Raw genomic sequence first — 17,837 nt, 5'->3', positions numbered from 1 at the left:
GCTTTACCCCCTCTACCAAATCTCATAGGAGAACTAATTATTATCTCCTCACTTTTTAACTGATCTCCTTGAACAATTGCCATTACAGGCACTGGCACCCTTATCACGGCAGGTTACTCCCTTTACTTGTTCCTGATGACACAACGAGGTCCACTTACCAACCACCTGGTCTCTCTAGACCCCTCACACTCCCGAGAACATTTGCTCATTACCCTTCACCTAGTCCCCCTTCTACTACTAACCTTCAAGCCTGAGCTATTATGAGGCTGACTTTTTTGTAGATCTAGTTTAACCAAAACATTAGATTGTGATTCTAAAGACAGGGGTTAAAACCCCCTGATCCACCGAGAGAGGTCCGAAGACAACAAAAACTGCTAACTTATGCCTCCTCAGTTAAACTCTGGGGCTCACTCGCCTGCTCGTGAAGGATAATAGTCATCCACTGGTCTTAGGAGCCAAAACTCTTGGTGCAAATCCAAGCACCAGCTATGCACTTCTCCCCCTTACTAATATCTTCCACCCTTATTATCATTTTTGCCCTTCTAATCACCCCCGTCCTGCATACCCTTACTTCTAACCCTCTCCCCATCAACTGATCTGCCACTTACGTCAAAACCGCTGTTAAAACAGCATTTATTGTTAGCCTCCTGCCCCTGCTCCTCTTCCTCAATGAGGGAACCGAAACAATTATCACCTCCTGATCCTGAATAAACTCCCTAACTTTTGATATTAATATTAGCTTTAAGTTTGACTTTTACTCCATTATTTTTACCCCTGTAGCCCTTTACGTTACATGATCCATCCTAGAATTTGCCTTGTGATATATAGCATCAGACGCCAACATAGACCGCTTCTTCAAATACCTATTAATGTTCTTAGTAGCTATAATTATTCTAGTCACCGCAAATAATATGTTCCAACTTTTTATTGGCTGGGAAGGGGTAGGCATCATATCTTTCCTTCTTATCGGATGGTGATACGGGCGGGCAGACGCTAATACAGCAGCCCTACAAGCCGTACTTTACAACCGTGTCGGGGATATCGGCTTAATCCTCGCCATAGCATGAATGGCTTCCAACTTAAATTCATGGGAAATACATCAAATATTCTCATCAGCAAAGGGGGAAAATCTTACTCTTCCCTTGCTAGGGCTAATCTTAGCAGCAACAGGCAAATCTGCCCAATTTGGCTTACATCCCTGACTCCCCTCAGCCATAGAAGGCCCTACTCCAGTATCTGCCCTACTACACTCCAGCACAATAGTGGTCGCAGGTATCTTCCTGCTTGTCCGAATGAGTCCTTTAATAGAAAACAACGCTACAGCTCTTTCTCTTTGCCTATGCCTAGGGGCTCTAACCACTTTATTTACTGCAACCTGTGCCCTAACGCAAAATGATATTAAAAAAATTGTAGCTTTTTCTACATCAAGCCAGCTGGGCCTAATAATAGTAACTATTGGCCTTAATCAACCCCAATTAGCCTTTCTACACATCTGTACACATGCATTTTTTAAAGCTATGCTCTTCCTGTGCTCTGGGTCCATCGTTCACAGCCTTAATGATGAACAAGACATCCGAAAAATAGGGGGCTTGCATCAGCTAGCCCCTTTCACCTCCTCTTCACTCACTTTGGGGAGTCTTGCTCTTACAGGCACACCTTTCCTAGCGGGCTTCTTCTCTAAAGACGCTATTATTGAAGCACTAAACACCTCCTATATCAACGCCTGAGCCCTCTTCCTCACACTTCTAGCTACCTCATTTACCGCCATCTACAGCCTCCGCCTCACCTACCTTGTAGTTATAGGCCACCCCCGATTTAATGCCCACTCACCAATTAACGAAAATAACCCCTTAGTCATTAACCCAATTAAACGATTGGCCTGAGGAAGTATTATCGCAGGCTTTATCATCACCTCCAACATGCTCCCGAACAAAACTCCCGTAATAACCATGACCCCTCTTATCAAATTAGCCGCCCTCGTCGTCACTATTGCTGGGCTACTATTAGCCCTAGAACTTGCTCATATCACACTTCAACAGCAAGCTATCACCCCTAAACTTAAGCCCCATGCTTTCTCCAACATGCTCGGGTTCTTCCCTGCAATTATTCACCGACTACCTCCCAAAGCATTATTATTTCTAGGACAAAATATTGCATCCCAAACCATTGACCTGACCTGGCTGGAAAAAGTAGGCCCCAAAGCTGTAGCTACCCTAAATATCCCTATAATTTCTACCACAAGTAACGCCCAAAAAGGTGCCATTAAAACTTTCTTAACCTTATTTATTCTCACATTATTCCTAGCGTGCTCCCTCCTTATTTAGACCACTCGCAATGCACCTCGGGCTAAACCTCGAGTTAGCTCAAGCACAACAAAAAGGGTTAGTAAAAGAACCCAAGCACTAATTACCAACATTCAGCCCCCTTGAGAATACATCATAGCCACCCCTGACATATCCCCTCGAAAAACAGAAAAATCAAACAGCTCATCAATTGGCACTCAAGAGTACTCAAATCACCCCCCTCAAAACAACATAGATGCAATCATAACTCCCCCTAAATAAAGGCACCCGTAAATCCCAACAAATCAATCCCCTCAACTCTCTGGATAAGGCTCTGCAGCTAGGGCTGCAGAATAAGCAAATACAACTAACATTCCCCCCAAGTAAATTAAAAACAAAACTAGAGATAAAAAAGGGCCCCCATAGCTCAACATAATCCCGCAACTCATGCCAGCTACAACCACCAATCCTAACGCCGCAAAATAAGGGGAAGGATTAGAAGCCACCCCTACCAAACCAAATACTAACCCTACTAACAGTAAAGACATCAAGTAAGTCATAATTCTTACCAGGATTTTAACCAGGACCTACGGCTTGAAAAACCACCGTTGTATTCAACTACAAGAACCTATAATGACCAATTTACGAAAAACTCACCCCATTCTAAAAATTGCTAATGATGCCCTCGTAGACCTCCCAGCCCCATCAAATATCTCGCTCTGATGAAATTTTGGGTCTCTCCTAGGATTATGTTTGGGCGTACAAATCCTCACTGGGCTATTTCTCGCAATACACTACACCTCTGACATCGCCACAGCATTCTCTTCAGTCAACCATATTTGCCCTGACGTCAACTACGGATGACTAATCCGCAATATACATGCCAACGGCGCATCATTCTTCTTTATTTGTATTTACATACACATCGCCCGAGGTCTGTACTACGGCTCTTATTTGTATAAAGAAACCTGAAACGTCGGGGTTGTCCTGTTGTTACTCGTCATGGCCACGGCTTTTGTGGGCTACGTCTTACCATGAGGACAGATGTCCTTCTGAGGAGCAACAGTCATTACCAACCTAATATCCGCAGTACCTTATATTGGCACTGATCTTGTTCAATGAGTGTGAGGCGGCTTCTCCGTTGATAATGCCACTCTCACACGATTTTTCGCTTTCCATTTTCTACTCCCCTTTATTGTAGCCGCCGCTACTGTACTTCACCTCTTATTTCTTCACGAAACAGGCTCTAATAACCCCGCAGGGTTAAACTCGGACGCTGATAAAATTTCTTTCCACCCATACTTTTCTTATAAAGACCTCCTTGGGTTTGCAATCCTCCTAATCGCCCTAATTAGCATCGCACTCTTCTCCCCCAATCTTCTAGGAGATCCAGACAATTTCACACCCGCAAACCCCTTAGTTACTCCCCCACACATTAAACCAGAATGATACTTTTTATTTGCCTACGCCATCCTCCGCTCAATCCCCAATAAACTAGGAGGCGTATTAGCCCTTCTCTCATCCATTCTTATCTTAATGTTAGTCCCCATCCTCCACACCTCTAAGCAGCGAGGCCTGACTTTCCGACCAACGGGACAAATTCTCTTCTGAGCTCTAGTCGCCGACATGGTCATCCTGACATGAATTGGAGGTATACCAGTTGAAGCGCCCTACATTGTTATTGGACAGGTGGCATCAATTATTTATTTCATGATCTTCCTATTACTAATTCCTGTGAGCGGTTGAACAGAAAATAAAGCCTTCAAATGAATCTGCATTAGTAGCTCAGCTCAAGAGCACCAGTCTTGTAAACTGGAGGCCGGAGGTTAAAATCCCCCCTTCTGCTCAGAAAAAGGGGGAGTCACCCCTCCCCCACTCAGAAAAGGGAGACTCAAACTCCCGCCTTTAGCTCCCAAAGCTGAAATTCTGCTTAAACTATATTCTGATGCATGCATATAAAATATATATAGGACATATATGTATTATTTTAAACACATATGTATAATAACCATTGAGTTATTTAAACCACAGAACTAAGACATTTCACTAAGATATGCATAAACCATTAATGCAAACTACTAAATCTTAGTTTAGTGTTATTGGTTCCTAAGACCTAACACAACACTCATAAGTTAAGTTATACCACGACTCCAAGATCGATTAAATTAAGTATCTTAATGTAGTAAGAGCCTACCTACCAGTCCATTTCTTAATGCCAACGGTTATTGATGGTCAGGCGCCCTTATTGTGAGGGTAGCTACCTAAAAGGTGAATTATTCCTGGCATTTGGCTCCTACTTCAGGTCCATTCATTTATTAACCCTCGCACTTTCATCGACGCTAGCATAAGTTAATGGTGGAAATCATACGACTCGTTACCCCCCAAGCCGGGCGTTCACTCCACGGGGGCAGCTGGTTCCTTTTTTCGTTTTCCTTTCATTTAGCATTTCAGAGTGCACACGGTATTAGATGATAAGGTTGAACATTTCCTTGAATGAGTATATTCGTTCAATGTTGGAAAGACATTACATAAGAATTGCATATATCTATTACTAAAGCATAATACCTAAATTTTAGTCCTAATATTTTTAAGATCGCCCCTTCTTGGTTTAATTCCGACAAACCCCCTACCCCCTTACAACCCTGACATGTCCATCACTCCTGCAAACCCCTAAGAAACAGGAATGTCCCGAGTAAAACTCATTGTCTCACTCGTCAATCAACAAATGTCATATGTATATAGTATTGTCAGATTTTCAAAACACACCTGTATGCCATATTTAACTCATTAGACTCAAATTACACTAAGACCTGCTCGCTGTTGTAGCTTAAACCTAAAGCATAATACTGAAGATGTTATAATGGATTTTAGGAAATCCCAAGAGCACAAAGGCCTGGTCCTAACTTTACTGTCCACTATAGCTGTACTTACACATGCAAGTATCCGCACCCCTGTGAGGATGCCCTTCACCCTCTTATGAGACCAAGGAGCCGGTATCAGGCACATTTTCCAGCCCATAACACCTTGCTTAGCCACACCCCCAAGGGAACCCAGCAGTGATAAACATTAAGCCATGAGTGCAAACTCGACTTAGTTAAAGCTAAGAGGGCCGGTAAAACTCGTGCCAGCCACCGCGGTTATACGAGAGGCCCAAGCTGACAGAAACCGGCGTAAAGAGTGGTTAGGGGATCCTTAAACTAAAGCCAAACATTTTCCAAGCTGTTATACGCATCCGAAAATATGAAAATCATCTACGAAAGTGGCTTTAATGATCTGACTCCACGAAAGTTATGAAACAAACTGGGATTAGATACCCCACTATGCATAACTGTAAACATTGATAGCAATTTACTCGCGATCCGCCAGGGAACTACAAGCACTGGCTTGAAACCCAAAGGACTTGGCGGTGCTTTAGACCCACCTAGAGGAGCCTGTTCTAGAACTGATAACCCCCGTTCAACCTCACCCTGCTTTGCCATTCCCGCCTATATACCGCCGTCGTCAGCTTACCTTGTGAAAGATTATAAGTGAGCAAGATTGGTACAACCCAAAACGTCAGGTCGAGGTGTAGTATATAGCAGGGGAAGAAATGGGCTACATTTATCAATCGATAAATACGGATCTTTAATTGAAAAATAAAGCTGAAGGAGGATTTAGCAGTAAGGAGAAAATAGAGAGTTCTCCTGAAGCAGGCTCTGAAGCGCGCACATACCGCCCGTCACTCTCCCCTAATATCTCATAAATTTAAGTAAAACACCTGAAAAATTAAGGGGAGGCAAGTCGTAACATGGTAAGTGTACCGGAAGGTGCACTTGGAATACCAAAGCATAGCTTAATTAGTAAAGCATCTCCCTTACACTGAGAAATTGTCCATGCGACTTGGACTGCCTTGACACTGCAAAACTAGCCCGTCACCCAAAACCAATTATTACGCATTTATAAACCCTTACACACGTATATAAAAAACCAAACCATTTTTCCACCTTAGTATGGGAGACAAAAAAGGAACCAGGAGCAACAGAATCAGTACCGCAAGGGAAAAATGAAAGAGAAATGAAACAAATCAGTCAAGTATAGAAAAGCAGAGATCCGCCCTCGTACCTTTTGCATCATGTTTTAGCAAGTAAATATCAAGCAAAGAGCCCTTTAGTTTGATCCCCCGAAACTAAGCGAGCTACTCCGAAGCAGCTAATAAATGAGCCAACCCATATCTGTGGCAAAAGATTGGGAGGACTTCCGAGTAGAGGTGATAAACCAACCGAGCCTAGTTATAGCTGGTTGCCTGGGAAATGGGTAGAAGCTCAGCCTGATTATTCCCCCTTTCCATTCTGATTCTCTTAACAAGATGAACGTGAGTAATTTAAGCTAATCAAATAAGGTACAGCTTGTTTGATATAAGAAACAACTTTCTTAGGAGGTTAAAGACCAAAATTCCAAAGACCTAAGTGTTTTAGTGGGCTTAAAAGCAGCCATCTAAATAGAAAGCGTTAAAGCTCAAACACCCGCTGGTCACAAATACCGCCAAAAACTCTTTATCCCCTTAACCTACCGGGCCTTCCTAAACCCTTAGGAGAGATAATGCTAATATGAGTAATAAGAGAGATGACTCTCTCCTTGCCTGAGTGTATTTCGGAACGAACCCCCACCGAAAATTAACGGCCCCATAAAGAGGGTATTGTGTGCCAATTAAAACACAAGAAGAACACACACCTTTTACCGTTAACCCCACACTGGAGCGCTTATAAGGAAAGACTAAAAGGAAGAGAAGGAACTGGGCAACCACGAGCCTCGCCTGTTTACCAAAAACACCGCCTCTTGCATTCTATGTATAAGAGGTCCCGCCTGCCCTGTGACTATATGTTTAACGGCCGCGGTATTTTGACCGTGCAAAGGTAGCGCAATCACTTGTCTTTTAAATAAAGACCTGTATGAATGGCATAACGAGGGCTTGACTGTCTCCTTTACCCAGTCAATGAAATTGATCTCCCCGTGCAGAAGCGGGGATACTATTATAAGACGAGAAGACCCTGTGGAGCTTAAGACAATAGGAGGATTTTATGTAGTAAACCTAAAAAGGACATAAACAAGTTCACATTCTTTCCAATGTCTTCGGTTGGGGCGACCGTGGAGTAAAGAATAACCTCCATAAGGACTAGGGTTTTAACCTTAAATCCCAGAACGCCAGTTCAAAGCCGCAAAATTTTTGACCTAAAGATCCGGCACAGCCGATCAATGGACCAAGTTACCCCAGGGATAACAGCGCAATCCCCTTCAAGAGTCCCTATCGACAAGGGGGTTTACGACCTCGATGTTGGATCAGGGTATCCTAATGGTGTAGCCGCTATTAAGGGTTTGTTTGTTCAACGATTAAAACCCTACGTGATCTGAGTTCAGACCGGAGTAATCCAGGTCAGTTTCTATCTATAATGCCCCTTTTTCTAGTACGAAAGGACCGAGAAAGGCGGGCCCATGCCTTAGGTAAGCCCGCCCCCCACCCGTTGAAATATCTCAAACGGGCAAGGAGGCTCAAAACGTACCAGTACATAACTGCTTACTAGGGTGGCAGAACATGGACATGCTAAAGACCTAAGCCCTTTAAACAGAGGTTCAAATCCTCTCCCTAATTATGACCCCAATGCTTTTTACACATATTATTAACCCCTTAGCCTTCATTGTACCTGTCCTCCTAGCGGTTGCATTTCTCACTCTTATTGAGCGTAAAGTCTTAGGGTATATACAACTTCGTAAGGGCCCAAACATCGTAGGACCCTACGGCTTACTTCAGCCAATTGCTGACGGTGTAAAGCTATTTATTAAAGAGCCCGTACGCCCCTCTACAGCTTCGCCCATTATGTTTCTAGTTGCACCCATGCTTGCTCTAACCCTAGCCCTGACGCTTTGAGCCCCCCTTCCTTTACCACATCCTGTTGTAGATGTTAACCTGAGTATCCTATTTATTCTAGCACTCTCCAGTCTTGCTGTATACTCAATTCTTGGCTCCGGGTGAGCATCAAACTCAAAATATGCTCTAATTGGGGCTCTACGAGCAGTTGCCCAAACCATCTCCTACGAAGTTAGCTTAGGCTTAATCTTATTAGCATCGATCGTGTTTACCGGCAACTTCACCCTACAAGCATTTGGAATTACACAAGAAGCTGTATGACTAATTATTCCCGCCTGACCCCTGGCAGCAATATGATACATTTCAACCCTTGCCGAAACTAACCGAGCACCCTTTGACCTCACAGAAGGTGAGTCCGAATTAGTCTCCGGCTTTAACGTAGAATATGCAGGAGGGCCCTTTGCCTTATTCTTTCTAGCGGAATATGCTAATATTCTTCTCATGAATACCTTATCTGCCACCCTTTTTTTAGGAGCATCCCATATCCCATCCCTCTCCCAAGTAACAACAATAAGCCTAATAATTAAAGCAACCCTCTTATCTGTCTTGTTCTTATGAGTGCGAGCCTCATACCCTCGGTTCCGATATGACCAGCTTATGCACCTCATCTGAAAAAACTTTTTACCCCTAACTCTGTCCTTAGTTATTTGGCATCTATCCCTCCCCATCGCACTTGCCGGCCTCCCCCCGCAAATATAGAGAAATCGTGCCTGAATTAAAGGGCCACTTTGATAGAGTGAATTATGGGGGTTAAAATCCCCCCGACTTCTTAGAAAGAAGGGGCTCGAACCCTGCTGAAGAGATCAAAACTCTTTGTGCTTCCATTACACCACTTCCTAAAGTAAAGTCAGCTAAATAAGCTTTTGGGCCCATACCCCAAAAATGCAGGTTAAAACCCTTCCTTTACTAATGAACCCTTATATTCTCCCCATTTTCTTGTTTGGCCTTGGGCTCGGAACCACTATCACATTTATAAGCTCACACTGGTTACTAGCCTGAATAGGCCTCGAAATCAATACACTCGCTATCATTCCACTAATAGCCCAACATCACCACCCCCGGTCAGTTGAAGCCTCTACCAAATATTTTCTTACTCAAGCAACTGCAGCAGCTATAATCCTCTTTGCCAGCTCAATAAATGCTTGAATAACAGGCCAATGAAACATCAGTGACCTTTCGCACCCCTTCCCCCTCACCATCATTACCCTTGCCCTGGCCCTCAAATTAGGCCTGGCCCCCCTCCATACATGACTCCCTGAAGTTCTCCAAGGTCTTGATTTAACCACCGGATTAATTATGTCCACTTGACAGAAACTAGCCCCCTTCGCCTTGTTTGTTCAGCTAACCTCACAACACACAATTATTATTTCCACCCTAGCGATCCTCTCCACCCTTGTCGGTGGATGAGGGGGCTTAAACCAGACCCAAATCCGCAAAATCTTGGCCTACTCATCTATTGCCCATCTGGGGTGAATAACCTTGGTAATTCAATATTCCCCCTCTTTGACCCTACTTGCCCTACTAACTTATATTCTAATAACATTAGCCGCCTTCAACTTACTTAAGTTTAATACGACCACATCTATTAACTCCCTGACAAACTCATGATTTAAATCACCTGTTCTAACTGCCTTTACCCCCCTGATCATGCTATCTTTAGCAGGTCTGCCCCCACTCACAGGTTTTGGCCCCAAATGAATAATCCTATCAGAGCTGACCAAGCAAGGCCTCGCTCCTCTTGCAACCCTCGCAGCCTTATCAGCCCTCCTCAGCCTTTACTTCTACCTCCGCCTATCTTATGCTATAACACTCACATTATCCCCTAATACCGCCTCTGCAGTCAACCAATGGCGATTCAACTCAACCCAAACTACCCTTCCCCTGAGCCTTTCTACTATCTTGGCCGTCATACTTCTTCCTCTTCTCCCAGCAATTATAGCACTGGTAAACTAAGGACTTAGGTTAATAGACCCGGGGCCTTCAAAGCCCCAAGCAGAGGTGAAAACCCTCTAGCCCTTGTAAAGCTTGCAGGGATTTAACCCACATCTTCTGCATGCAAAGCAGACACTTTAATTAAGCTAAAGCCTTGCTAGATAGGAAGGCCTCGATCCTTCACTTTCTTAGTTAACAGCTAAGCGCTCTAACCAGTGAGCATCTATCTACTTTCCCCCGCCTTTTAGGGCGGGTAAGGCGGGGGAAAGCCCCGGCCGGCGTTAACCGGCTGCTTAAGATTTGCAATCTAATATGTTCAACACCTCAGGGCTTGGTACGAAGGGGGCTCAAACCCCTGTATGTGGGTCTACAATCCACCGCTTACTCAGCCACCCTACCTGTGACAATCACGCGCTGATTTTTCTCAACTAATCATAAAGACATCGGCACCCTATATCTAGTATTTGGTGCATGAGCCGGGATAGTGGGTACCGCACTTAGCCTTCTAATCCGAGCAGAACTTAGTCAACCAGGGGCCCTCTTGGGCGATGATCAAATTTATAATGTTATCGTTACGGCCCATGCTTTTGTTATAATCTTCTTCATAGTAATACCTATTATGATTGGAGGCTTCGGCAACTGACTGGTCCCCTTAATAATCGGGGCCCCAGATATAGCATTTCCCCGAATGAACAACATGAGTTTCTGACTGCTTCCTCCCTCCTTCCTACTCCTCCTTGCCTCCTCAGGGGTAGAAGCGGGCGCAGGTACAGGGTGAACTGTTTACCCTCCCCTTTCCGGTAACTTAGCTCATCAAGGGGCTTCCGTTGATCTCACAATTTTTTCTTTACACCTAGCCGGTGTTTCCTCAATCCTAGGAGCCATCAACTTTATTACCACCATCATCAATATAAAACCTCCCTCAATCTCCCAGTACCAAACACCCTTATTTGTCTGAGCTGTATTAATCACTGCCGTCCTACTTCTTCTCTCCCTGCCCGTCCTGGCAGCCGGCATCACCATGCTTTTAACTGACTGAAATCTAAACACAACTTTCTTTGACCCTGCGGGAGGTGGAGACCCCATCCTCTACCAACACCTTTTCTGATTCTTCGGTCACCCCGAAGTCTATATCCTAATTCTACCTGGCTTTGGCATGATCTCCCATATTGTGGCCTATTACTCAGGGAAAAAAGAACCTTTCGGCCACATAGGAATAGTGTGAGCCATAATGGCCATTGGCTTATTAGGATTTATTGTGTGAGCTCATCACATGTTTACAGTGGGAATAGATGTGGACACACGCGCATATTTTACCTCAGCTACCATAATTATCGCCATTCCTACAGGTATTAAAGTTTTCAGCTGACTAGCTACCCTTCACGGAGGCATTATTAAATGAGAAACCCCTCTACTCTGGGCCCTAGGCTTTATCTTCCTATTTACAGTAGGCGGTTTAACCGGGATTGTGTTAGCCAACTCTTCACTTGATATTGTATTACATGACACTTACTACGTAGTCGGCCATTTCCACTACGTCTTATCCATAGGCGCTGTCTTTGCTATTATAGCAGGGTTCGTTCACTGGTTCCCCTTATTTACTGGTTACACACTCCACGACACCTGAACAAAAATCCACTTTGGGGTGATGTTTACAGGTGTTAACCTAACCTTTTTCCCCCAGCATTTCTTAGGCCTCGCCGGAATGCCCCGTCGATATTCCGACTACCCAGATGCATATACACTCTGAAATAGTGTCTCCTCCATCGGATCATTAGTCTCTTTAATTGCTGTTATTATATTCCTATTCATTATCTGAGAAGCATTTGCTGCCAAACGAGAGGTACTCTCCGTAGAAATGACCTCGACGAATGTCGAATGACTCCACGGGTCACCGCCTCCCTACCACACTTTCGAGCAACCTGCTTTCGTTCAAGTTCGGCATAATTAACGAGAAAGGAGGGAATTGAACCCCCTTAGAATGGTTTCAAGCCACTCACATAACCTATCTGCCACTTTCTTAATAAGATGTTAGTAAAGCATTACACTGCCTTGTCAAGGCAGAATCGCGAGTTAGACCCTCGCACATCTTAAATATGGCTTACCCCTCACAACTAGGTTTTCAAGACGCAGCATCACCTGTAATAGAAGAGCTACTTCATTTCCATGACCACGCTTTAATGATCGTGTTCCTCATCAGCACACTAGTCCTTTATGTCATTGTGGCCATAATCACCACAAAACTAACAAACAAATTCCTTCTCGACTCTCAAGAAATTGAAATCATTTGAACTGTACTCCCCGCAATTATCCTCATCCTTATTGCTCTTCCCTCCCTCCGCATTCTTTACCTTATAGCCTCATTCAATTAAAAGATTGGAGCATTGGAGAGGACGCTGGCGTCTCGCTTGTTCGCCGCTTCTCCTTCCTTCCTTAGTTTTAGTTTCTATGCGACCTAGTATCTTTTTCTTTTGTTTTGTTTTATACTAAGTGTGTATTAAGTGTGTAGCTTTCTACTTGTCAACTTTTACCCATTTCGTCACCTGGCATCAGCTTGGATTACTTTATGACAGATGACAGATGTTTCATTCACCCGCTGCTCCACTGATTCTCCTGGCTACCATTGCCCAGCAACAACCTGCCGCTACGAGCTGTTTCCCGGACTTTTATCCCGGATCGCACCGCGGATAGCCCTCCTGACTACCCGCCGACTGTCTGGTTAGCTGGCGGCTTCAGGGCTAGCCGGCAACCAGCAACATCAGTACAGTTCCCCGCGACCAGTGGGCCGCGTAACTGGACGCCCCCGGCTTTCTGTGCCATTTTCTGCCACTGTGTGAGGTATCCCCGGACAGCCCTCCAGCTGTCGGTGCGATTAGTCCTTGCTGACTGGGATCGCTGCCTCCACAGTTAGCTCCCTGCTAACTAGCCGCCGCTCCGCGGCTGGTGGCTTACAGCTAGCCACAGTTAGCTCCCTGCTAACTAGGCGCCGCTCCGCAGCGGGTGGCTAACAGCTAGCCACAGTTAGCTCCCTGCTAACTCCCGCAAATCACGGACCGCTGTCCCTCCACCAACTCCTCTCTCCTCTCCTCTGTCATGCTGTGGATCGTCGCGCTGTGCCTGTCTCTCCATCTCTGGCCAACAAGTGTGCAGCCGTCGGCCAACGATCCCAGGCTAACATCCACCACTGCCAGCATGCTACTCAAATACTCCGCTCTGCAACTCCTCAAACTCAACAACCACACCACCATACCTCCAGACATCACAGCAACCATCAAAACACACGGACTGTTTCGCCGACCCAGATACATCCACAGAAGCTCCCGCAGAAAGTTTATTTACTCCCGGACTGAACAACACTGCATCCCATCACTCTGGTCACGCAACCGATCCACCCCCAGTGACGTCACACGTCATCACAATAACAAACCAAACGTGCGCTCTGCCTATCTACAACCGTTAACCAAAGCCCCCCCACCCATCCAACTTCACCCATCCCTCAAATTCGCTCTGCTCAATACCCGCTCACTCAATAAAAAAGGACCAATACTCAGTGAATTCATAACCGACAACAACATAGACTTTTTCAGCATAACCGAAACCTGGCAAAAACCACTCGAATACATTCACCTCAACAGAGCTACACCCCCAGGATATACCTACATGGATAAACCACGTGACGGTCGTGGTGGCGGTATAGCCACAATATACCGCCAACACTTGAAACCCACTGCTGTAACCATCACCACCCCCTCCTCCTTTGAGCACCAGTCATTCAAGCTGCCTGGCCCCAAACCCCTGGTCACTGCAATCATCTACCGCCCCCCCAAACCCAACCCTGCATTCCTTTCCGATCTCTCTGAATTTCTCACCCAACTCTGTGCCATTTCACCTTCAGTCATCCTACTGGGAGATTTCAACATTCACGTCGATTCCACCACCTGCAAAACTGCCACTGAATTTCTGGACATTCTCAACTCATTTAATATCACTCAACACGTTGACTTCCCCACCCACAAAAAAGGACACACCCTGGACTTAATTTGCACCACTGGACTCTCCATCAGCAATCTCACCAGCTTCAACCTCACAGACATCCTCTCAGACCACCTGGCCCTCACCCTGGACATTGACATCCCCACCCCCCTTATCAAGCAGCAACGCTCCATATCATACCGGAACATGAAATCAATCCACCCCCCCTCTCTTTCCGCCCTACTGACTAACACCACCTCCGATCACACCCTCACTTTGAACGCCTCCCCCACTGAACTGGTTAACAGTTACAACAGCGCACTCTCCTCCTGTCTTAATCAACTCGCCCCCATAAAAACCAAAACTGTCTCCTACACCCATACCGCCCCCTGGTACACTGACCACCTCCGTCACCTTAAAGCCAAGGGCCGGCAGCTTGAACGGCTCTCAAAGAAAACCGGTCTCACTGTTCACCTGGACATCTACACACTACACCAACAGGAATACAGAGATGCCCTCAACAATGCACGCACTTCCCACTACTCCTCCGTCATACAATCTGGTAGCAACAACCCCAAGATACTCTTCTCTACTGTAACCCAACTCCTCAAACCCATGGACACCACCACCACCTCATTCACCACCAGCAAATGTGAAGAATTTTTATCATTTTTTCAATCAAAAATCAACACCATCCACACTGAACTGGCCGCAAGGATTCCTGGGGGTGCACATCATCTCCTGGTCCACCAACACCGCATCACTGGGGAAGAAAGCTTAGCGCCGCCTGTACTTCCTGCGGCAACTCGGGCGAGCAAGTGCTCCTCCGGCCGTCATGACCACATTCTACCGTGGCACCATTGAGAACGTCCTCTCCAGTTGGATCGCTGCACTGAATAAAACATGAAGGCCCTGCAGCGCATAGTGAACACGGCTGGTAAGATGATTGGATGTCCCTGAAGGAGATTTACACCTCCCGTCTCACGACCGCGATTGTGAGTGATGTGAGTCACCCCGCTCGCTCTTTGTTTGCTCTCCTGCCCTCTGGGAGGGAAGAGAGAGCTACAGGAGCCTGGGCTCGCTCTCGCACCACCAGACTCACCAACAGCTTCATTCTCCGGGCTGTTCGGATCCTGAAGTCTCCGCCCTCGGCTGCGTAGCGTCCTGTACTTTTGCGCTCTATTCTGACTGTCTGCTGTATGCAGACTTGTTGCATTTTTGCTCCTCTTATTTATTGTGTCATTTGTTGATTTATGATCACTATTCATCACGCTTATTTCTTCATTGTTTGTGCCTTCTGGGTTTTATTTTTTTGCTGTTGTTTACTTGTATGTATATTGTGTACTATGTCTTGTCACCGTGGGATAGTGGGAACGTTATTTTAATCTCTTTGTGTGTCTTGGCACAGGAGGAAGGATTGTTGCTTCCTTACCGCTTTGAAAAGCTCCAAAGCGTTCCACAACTGCATTTTCGCCTTCGGCCTCATGGTGACATTTGTCCGGCTGTGGCTTGATGCACATCAAAATGTTCGACAGGCGCTTTTTTCCTCTTGGTCTTTGGCGGCGGCGCTTCTTCTTGGCTCTCGGCCGGCAGCAACCACGTGCAAGTCGAGTCCGGAGCCCCGTCCTCGACGGACGTCTGGCTCTTCTTCTCCCACCGCCGCCGTCTCCTCTTGGTGTACGCCATCAGGAGCCGAAACGCCAGCGTGTCTTGCAGGTTGTCTGCGTCTGGCCTGCTCAGGTCGTTGAGGTTGGCCAAAGGGTCATGAATTTCAACGCGTCCTTTTGCCATTAGCTCTGCTGCAAAGAAACACAAAACTAGCGTTTATACAGCAGAATGAAAAGATGATGAATATTCCAGTCATGACCATTTTGTCGCCCTCTGGTGGCGATGATCTTACAGTTTTGTCGCCCTCTGGTGGCGATGATCTTACAGCTTTGTCGCCCTCTGGTGGCGAGATGATTAAACATTACATTGGAGGTCACAAAAGTGCGTCTTGTGACTTCATCGAAAGTACCAAGCAAATCCCGTTTGGGTTACCGAAGCTGCCATGTACACCGAGACAAACTACAATTCATTGCTTTGTGAGAAGACAATCTCCAAGCCAAGCGGCGCTCAAGTACGGTACAGCACTGTACCTCCCTCAGTGCAACACTAAAAACATTCATGTAATGTAAACGATTAGCGGAGAAATGCAGCGACATGCCATCTGTTCATTTTACATGGCTCAGAATGAGTTGGACGGCAGCTGCAAAGTGGATTGGATATGATGGCTTCATCTTAAATATCCTTTTCACAAACTTGGGAGGCAATGTTTGGAACGGGAGTCAAGTGAAAAATGTAAAAGCGGTCTAAAGACGCAGTTCTGATTGGCCTCTGGAACGCAAACAAAAAATAAATATGGATAGCGCCGGACGGCCGCAGACACTCACGCCTCCCGAAGGCCGCCCTGCGACAGGTCAAAGACTTGCCGCGGGTTCAGGATCCACATGAACATCTGGAGCAGCTTGGCGCCCTGCGGACAGGAAGCAGATGGGCTGGGATGGACGGCCAGCGCCCTTTCTGACCTTCTGCTCGCTAGCCACGCTCATGCCAACCTGGTTGCCTCCGCTCTTGGGGTTGACGAAGACCAGGATGGGCTTCATGAGCGGCGAGGGCAGCGGCTTCAGCATGAACGGCCGGCATTTGGACTCCTGAGGGAGGGCGAGGGAGGGAACGTCAGCGCCACGTGCGGCTGGCCGGAGGGAGGGAGGTCACGGGCGAGTCGCCATCCGTGTCGCTTACATCCGGCCCCTTCTTGCTGGTCCTGCGCTTGAAAGACGTGCGCTTTTTCCTCCTGGCCGAGTTCTTGAGCAAGCTCTGTGCATAGATGGGCTTAGCGGTTAGCGCTAAGCGCCGTTAGCGCTTGGCGGTCGGCGCCCGGCCCTTGCCTGCGGTTTCCTGACTCTGATGATCCAGGACGGAGGCACGATGACGGCGGCGTGGGCGCCCAGCGAGCACGGTTCCTCGATCTGGTGCAGCATGAAGCACGTGACCTTGTTGTGGAACTGCCCGGCACACAAATTAGCACCGGGCAGCAGCTCGTTTCAACATTTTCCCACAACATCACATCGTTGAGTTCGTTACATGTTTTGTTTCTAGTCTGACGGCATTTGACTCAGATGGTGGGCAAGCCCGCTCGCTCGTGCGCGAGAATTCCAATTTGAGCCCAACTCACAGCCTGCTTGCACCACGAACAGCTGATGGCGACGATTTCTTTACTGTGGAAGAACTTTTGCTGAAAGCTCTGCGGAAAGAAAGGACAAACAGAAGACGAGGACGGAAAGGGATGTCGCTCGCAGAGACCGTTAGACGGGGTGGGCAGGCGGCCATTTTGCCCGCCCGCCTGCATGGCTGCCACCGACCTTCCCGCACTGCTTGCACTTGCCGTCCTGGCGCCGGCGGTGCACCCAGTGGTGCCTCAGCACGTTCTGCCGGCAGAGAGCAGACGGCGCCGCCTTACACCTGGCCCCGCTCGGACCTCCCGTCGGGAGACTTGCATCTCGCAGGCACCGCGAGCCTCCTTCCCTGAAAGTCGGCTTGCACCTGAAGTTGATCTTGATCACGAGAGGGCCAAGGCGTCACGTCAGGGCTTTGGACTTCCTGTGTGTGTGCGTGCGTGTGCACTACCTTCTCCAGCTGCTCGGTGCAGCTGGTGTGGACGACGATCTTGCAGGCGGCGCACTTCCTCCTGGGGGCAGACTTCTTCA

The 17,837-nt window shown here is 46.9% G+C and overlaps 5 protein-coding genes across 18 annotated transcripts in view; 4 read left to right on the top strand and 1 right to left on the bottom strand.

The window, feature by feature from the left end:
- LOC133145702 (diacylglycerol kinase iota-like) overlaps positions 1-17,837 on the bottom strand; it is a 28,353-nt gene that overhangs the window by 10,195 nt on the left and 321 nt on the right. For 4 of the 14 annotated variants that reach the window (XM_061269384.1, XM_061269386.1, XM_061269394.1 and 1 more), the window contains exons 2-8: positions 17,758-17,832; positions 17,493-17,684; positions 17,306-17,374; positions 17,019-17,135; positions 16,873-16,947; positions 16,686-16,781; positions 16,521-16,603 (exon numbers count right to left, since the gene is read on the bottom strand). In XM_061269384.1, the coding sequence (XP_061125368.1) occupies positions 16,521-16,603; positions 16,686-16,781; positions 16,873-16,947; positions 17,019-17,135; positions 17,306-17,374; positions 17,493-17,684; positions 17,758-17,832 (707 nt within the window). Of the gene's footprint in view, positions 1-14,805; positions 15,888-15,988; positions 16,134-16,520; positions 16,604-16,685; positions 16,782-16,872; positions 16,948-17,018; positions 17,136-17,305; positions 17,375-17,492; positions 17,833-17,837 lie in introns of those variants that run through there. The other 10 variants (XR_009710964.1, XM_061269396.1, XM_061269397.1 and 7 more) reach the window with 8 other exon arrangements.
- Positions 278-12,143, top strand: LOC133145699 (NADH-ubiquinone oxidoreductase chain 5-like). Its single transcript, XM_061269379.1, is given in 1 exon segment — positions 278-12,143. A coding segment is annotated over 1 exon segment (1,836 nt). The 5' UTR covers positions 278-488; the 3' UTR covers positions 2,325-12,143.
- Positions 2,014-12,143, top strand: LOC133145711 (cytochrome b-like). The gene is given in 1 exon segment (XM_061269412.1): positions 2,014-12,143. A coding segment is annotated over 1 exon segment (816 nt). The 5' UTR covers positions 2,014-2,915; the 3' UTR covers positions 3,732-12,143.
- On the top strand, positions 7,909-12,143 carry LOC133145709 (NADH-ubiquinone oxidoreductase chain 1-like). Its single transcript, XM_061269409.1, is given in 1 exon segment — positions 7,909-12,143. A coding segment is annotated over 1 exon segment (975 nt). The 3' UTR covers positions 8,884-12,143.
- Positions 9,067-12,143, top strand: LOC133145706 (NADH-ubiquinone oxidoreductase chain 2-like). The gene is given in 1 exon segment (XM_061269402.1): positions 9,067-12,143. A coding segment is annotated over 1 exon segment (1,071 nt). The 3' UTR covers positions 10,138-12,143.

Source organism: Syngnathus typhle, linkage group LG21 (genome assembly GCF_033458585.1).
Source record: "Syngnathus typhle isolate RoL2023-S1 ecotype Sweden linkage group LG21, RoL_Styp_1.0, whole genome shotgun sequence".
Taxonomy (NCBI): domain Eukaryota; kingdom Metazoa; phylum Chordata; class Actinopteri; order Syngnathiformes; family Syngnathidae; genus Syngnathus; species Syngnathus typhle.
Note: the sequence above shows the minus strand (reverse complement) of the source record. Positions and strands in the feature narration are given on the sequence as shown.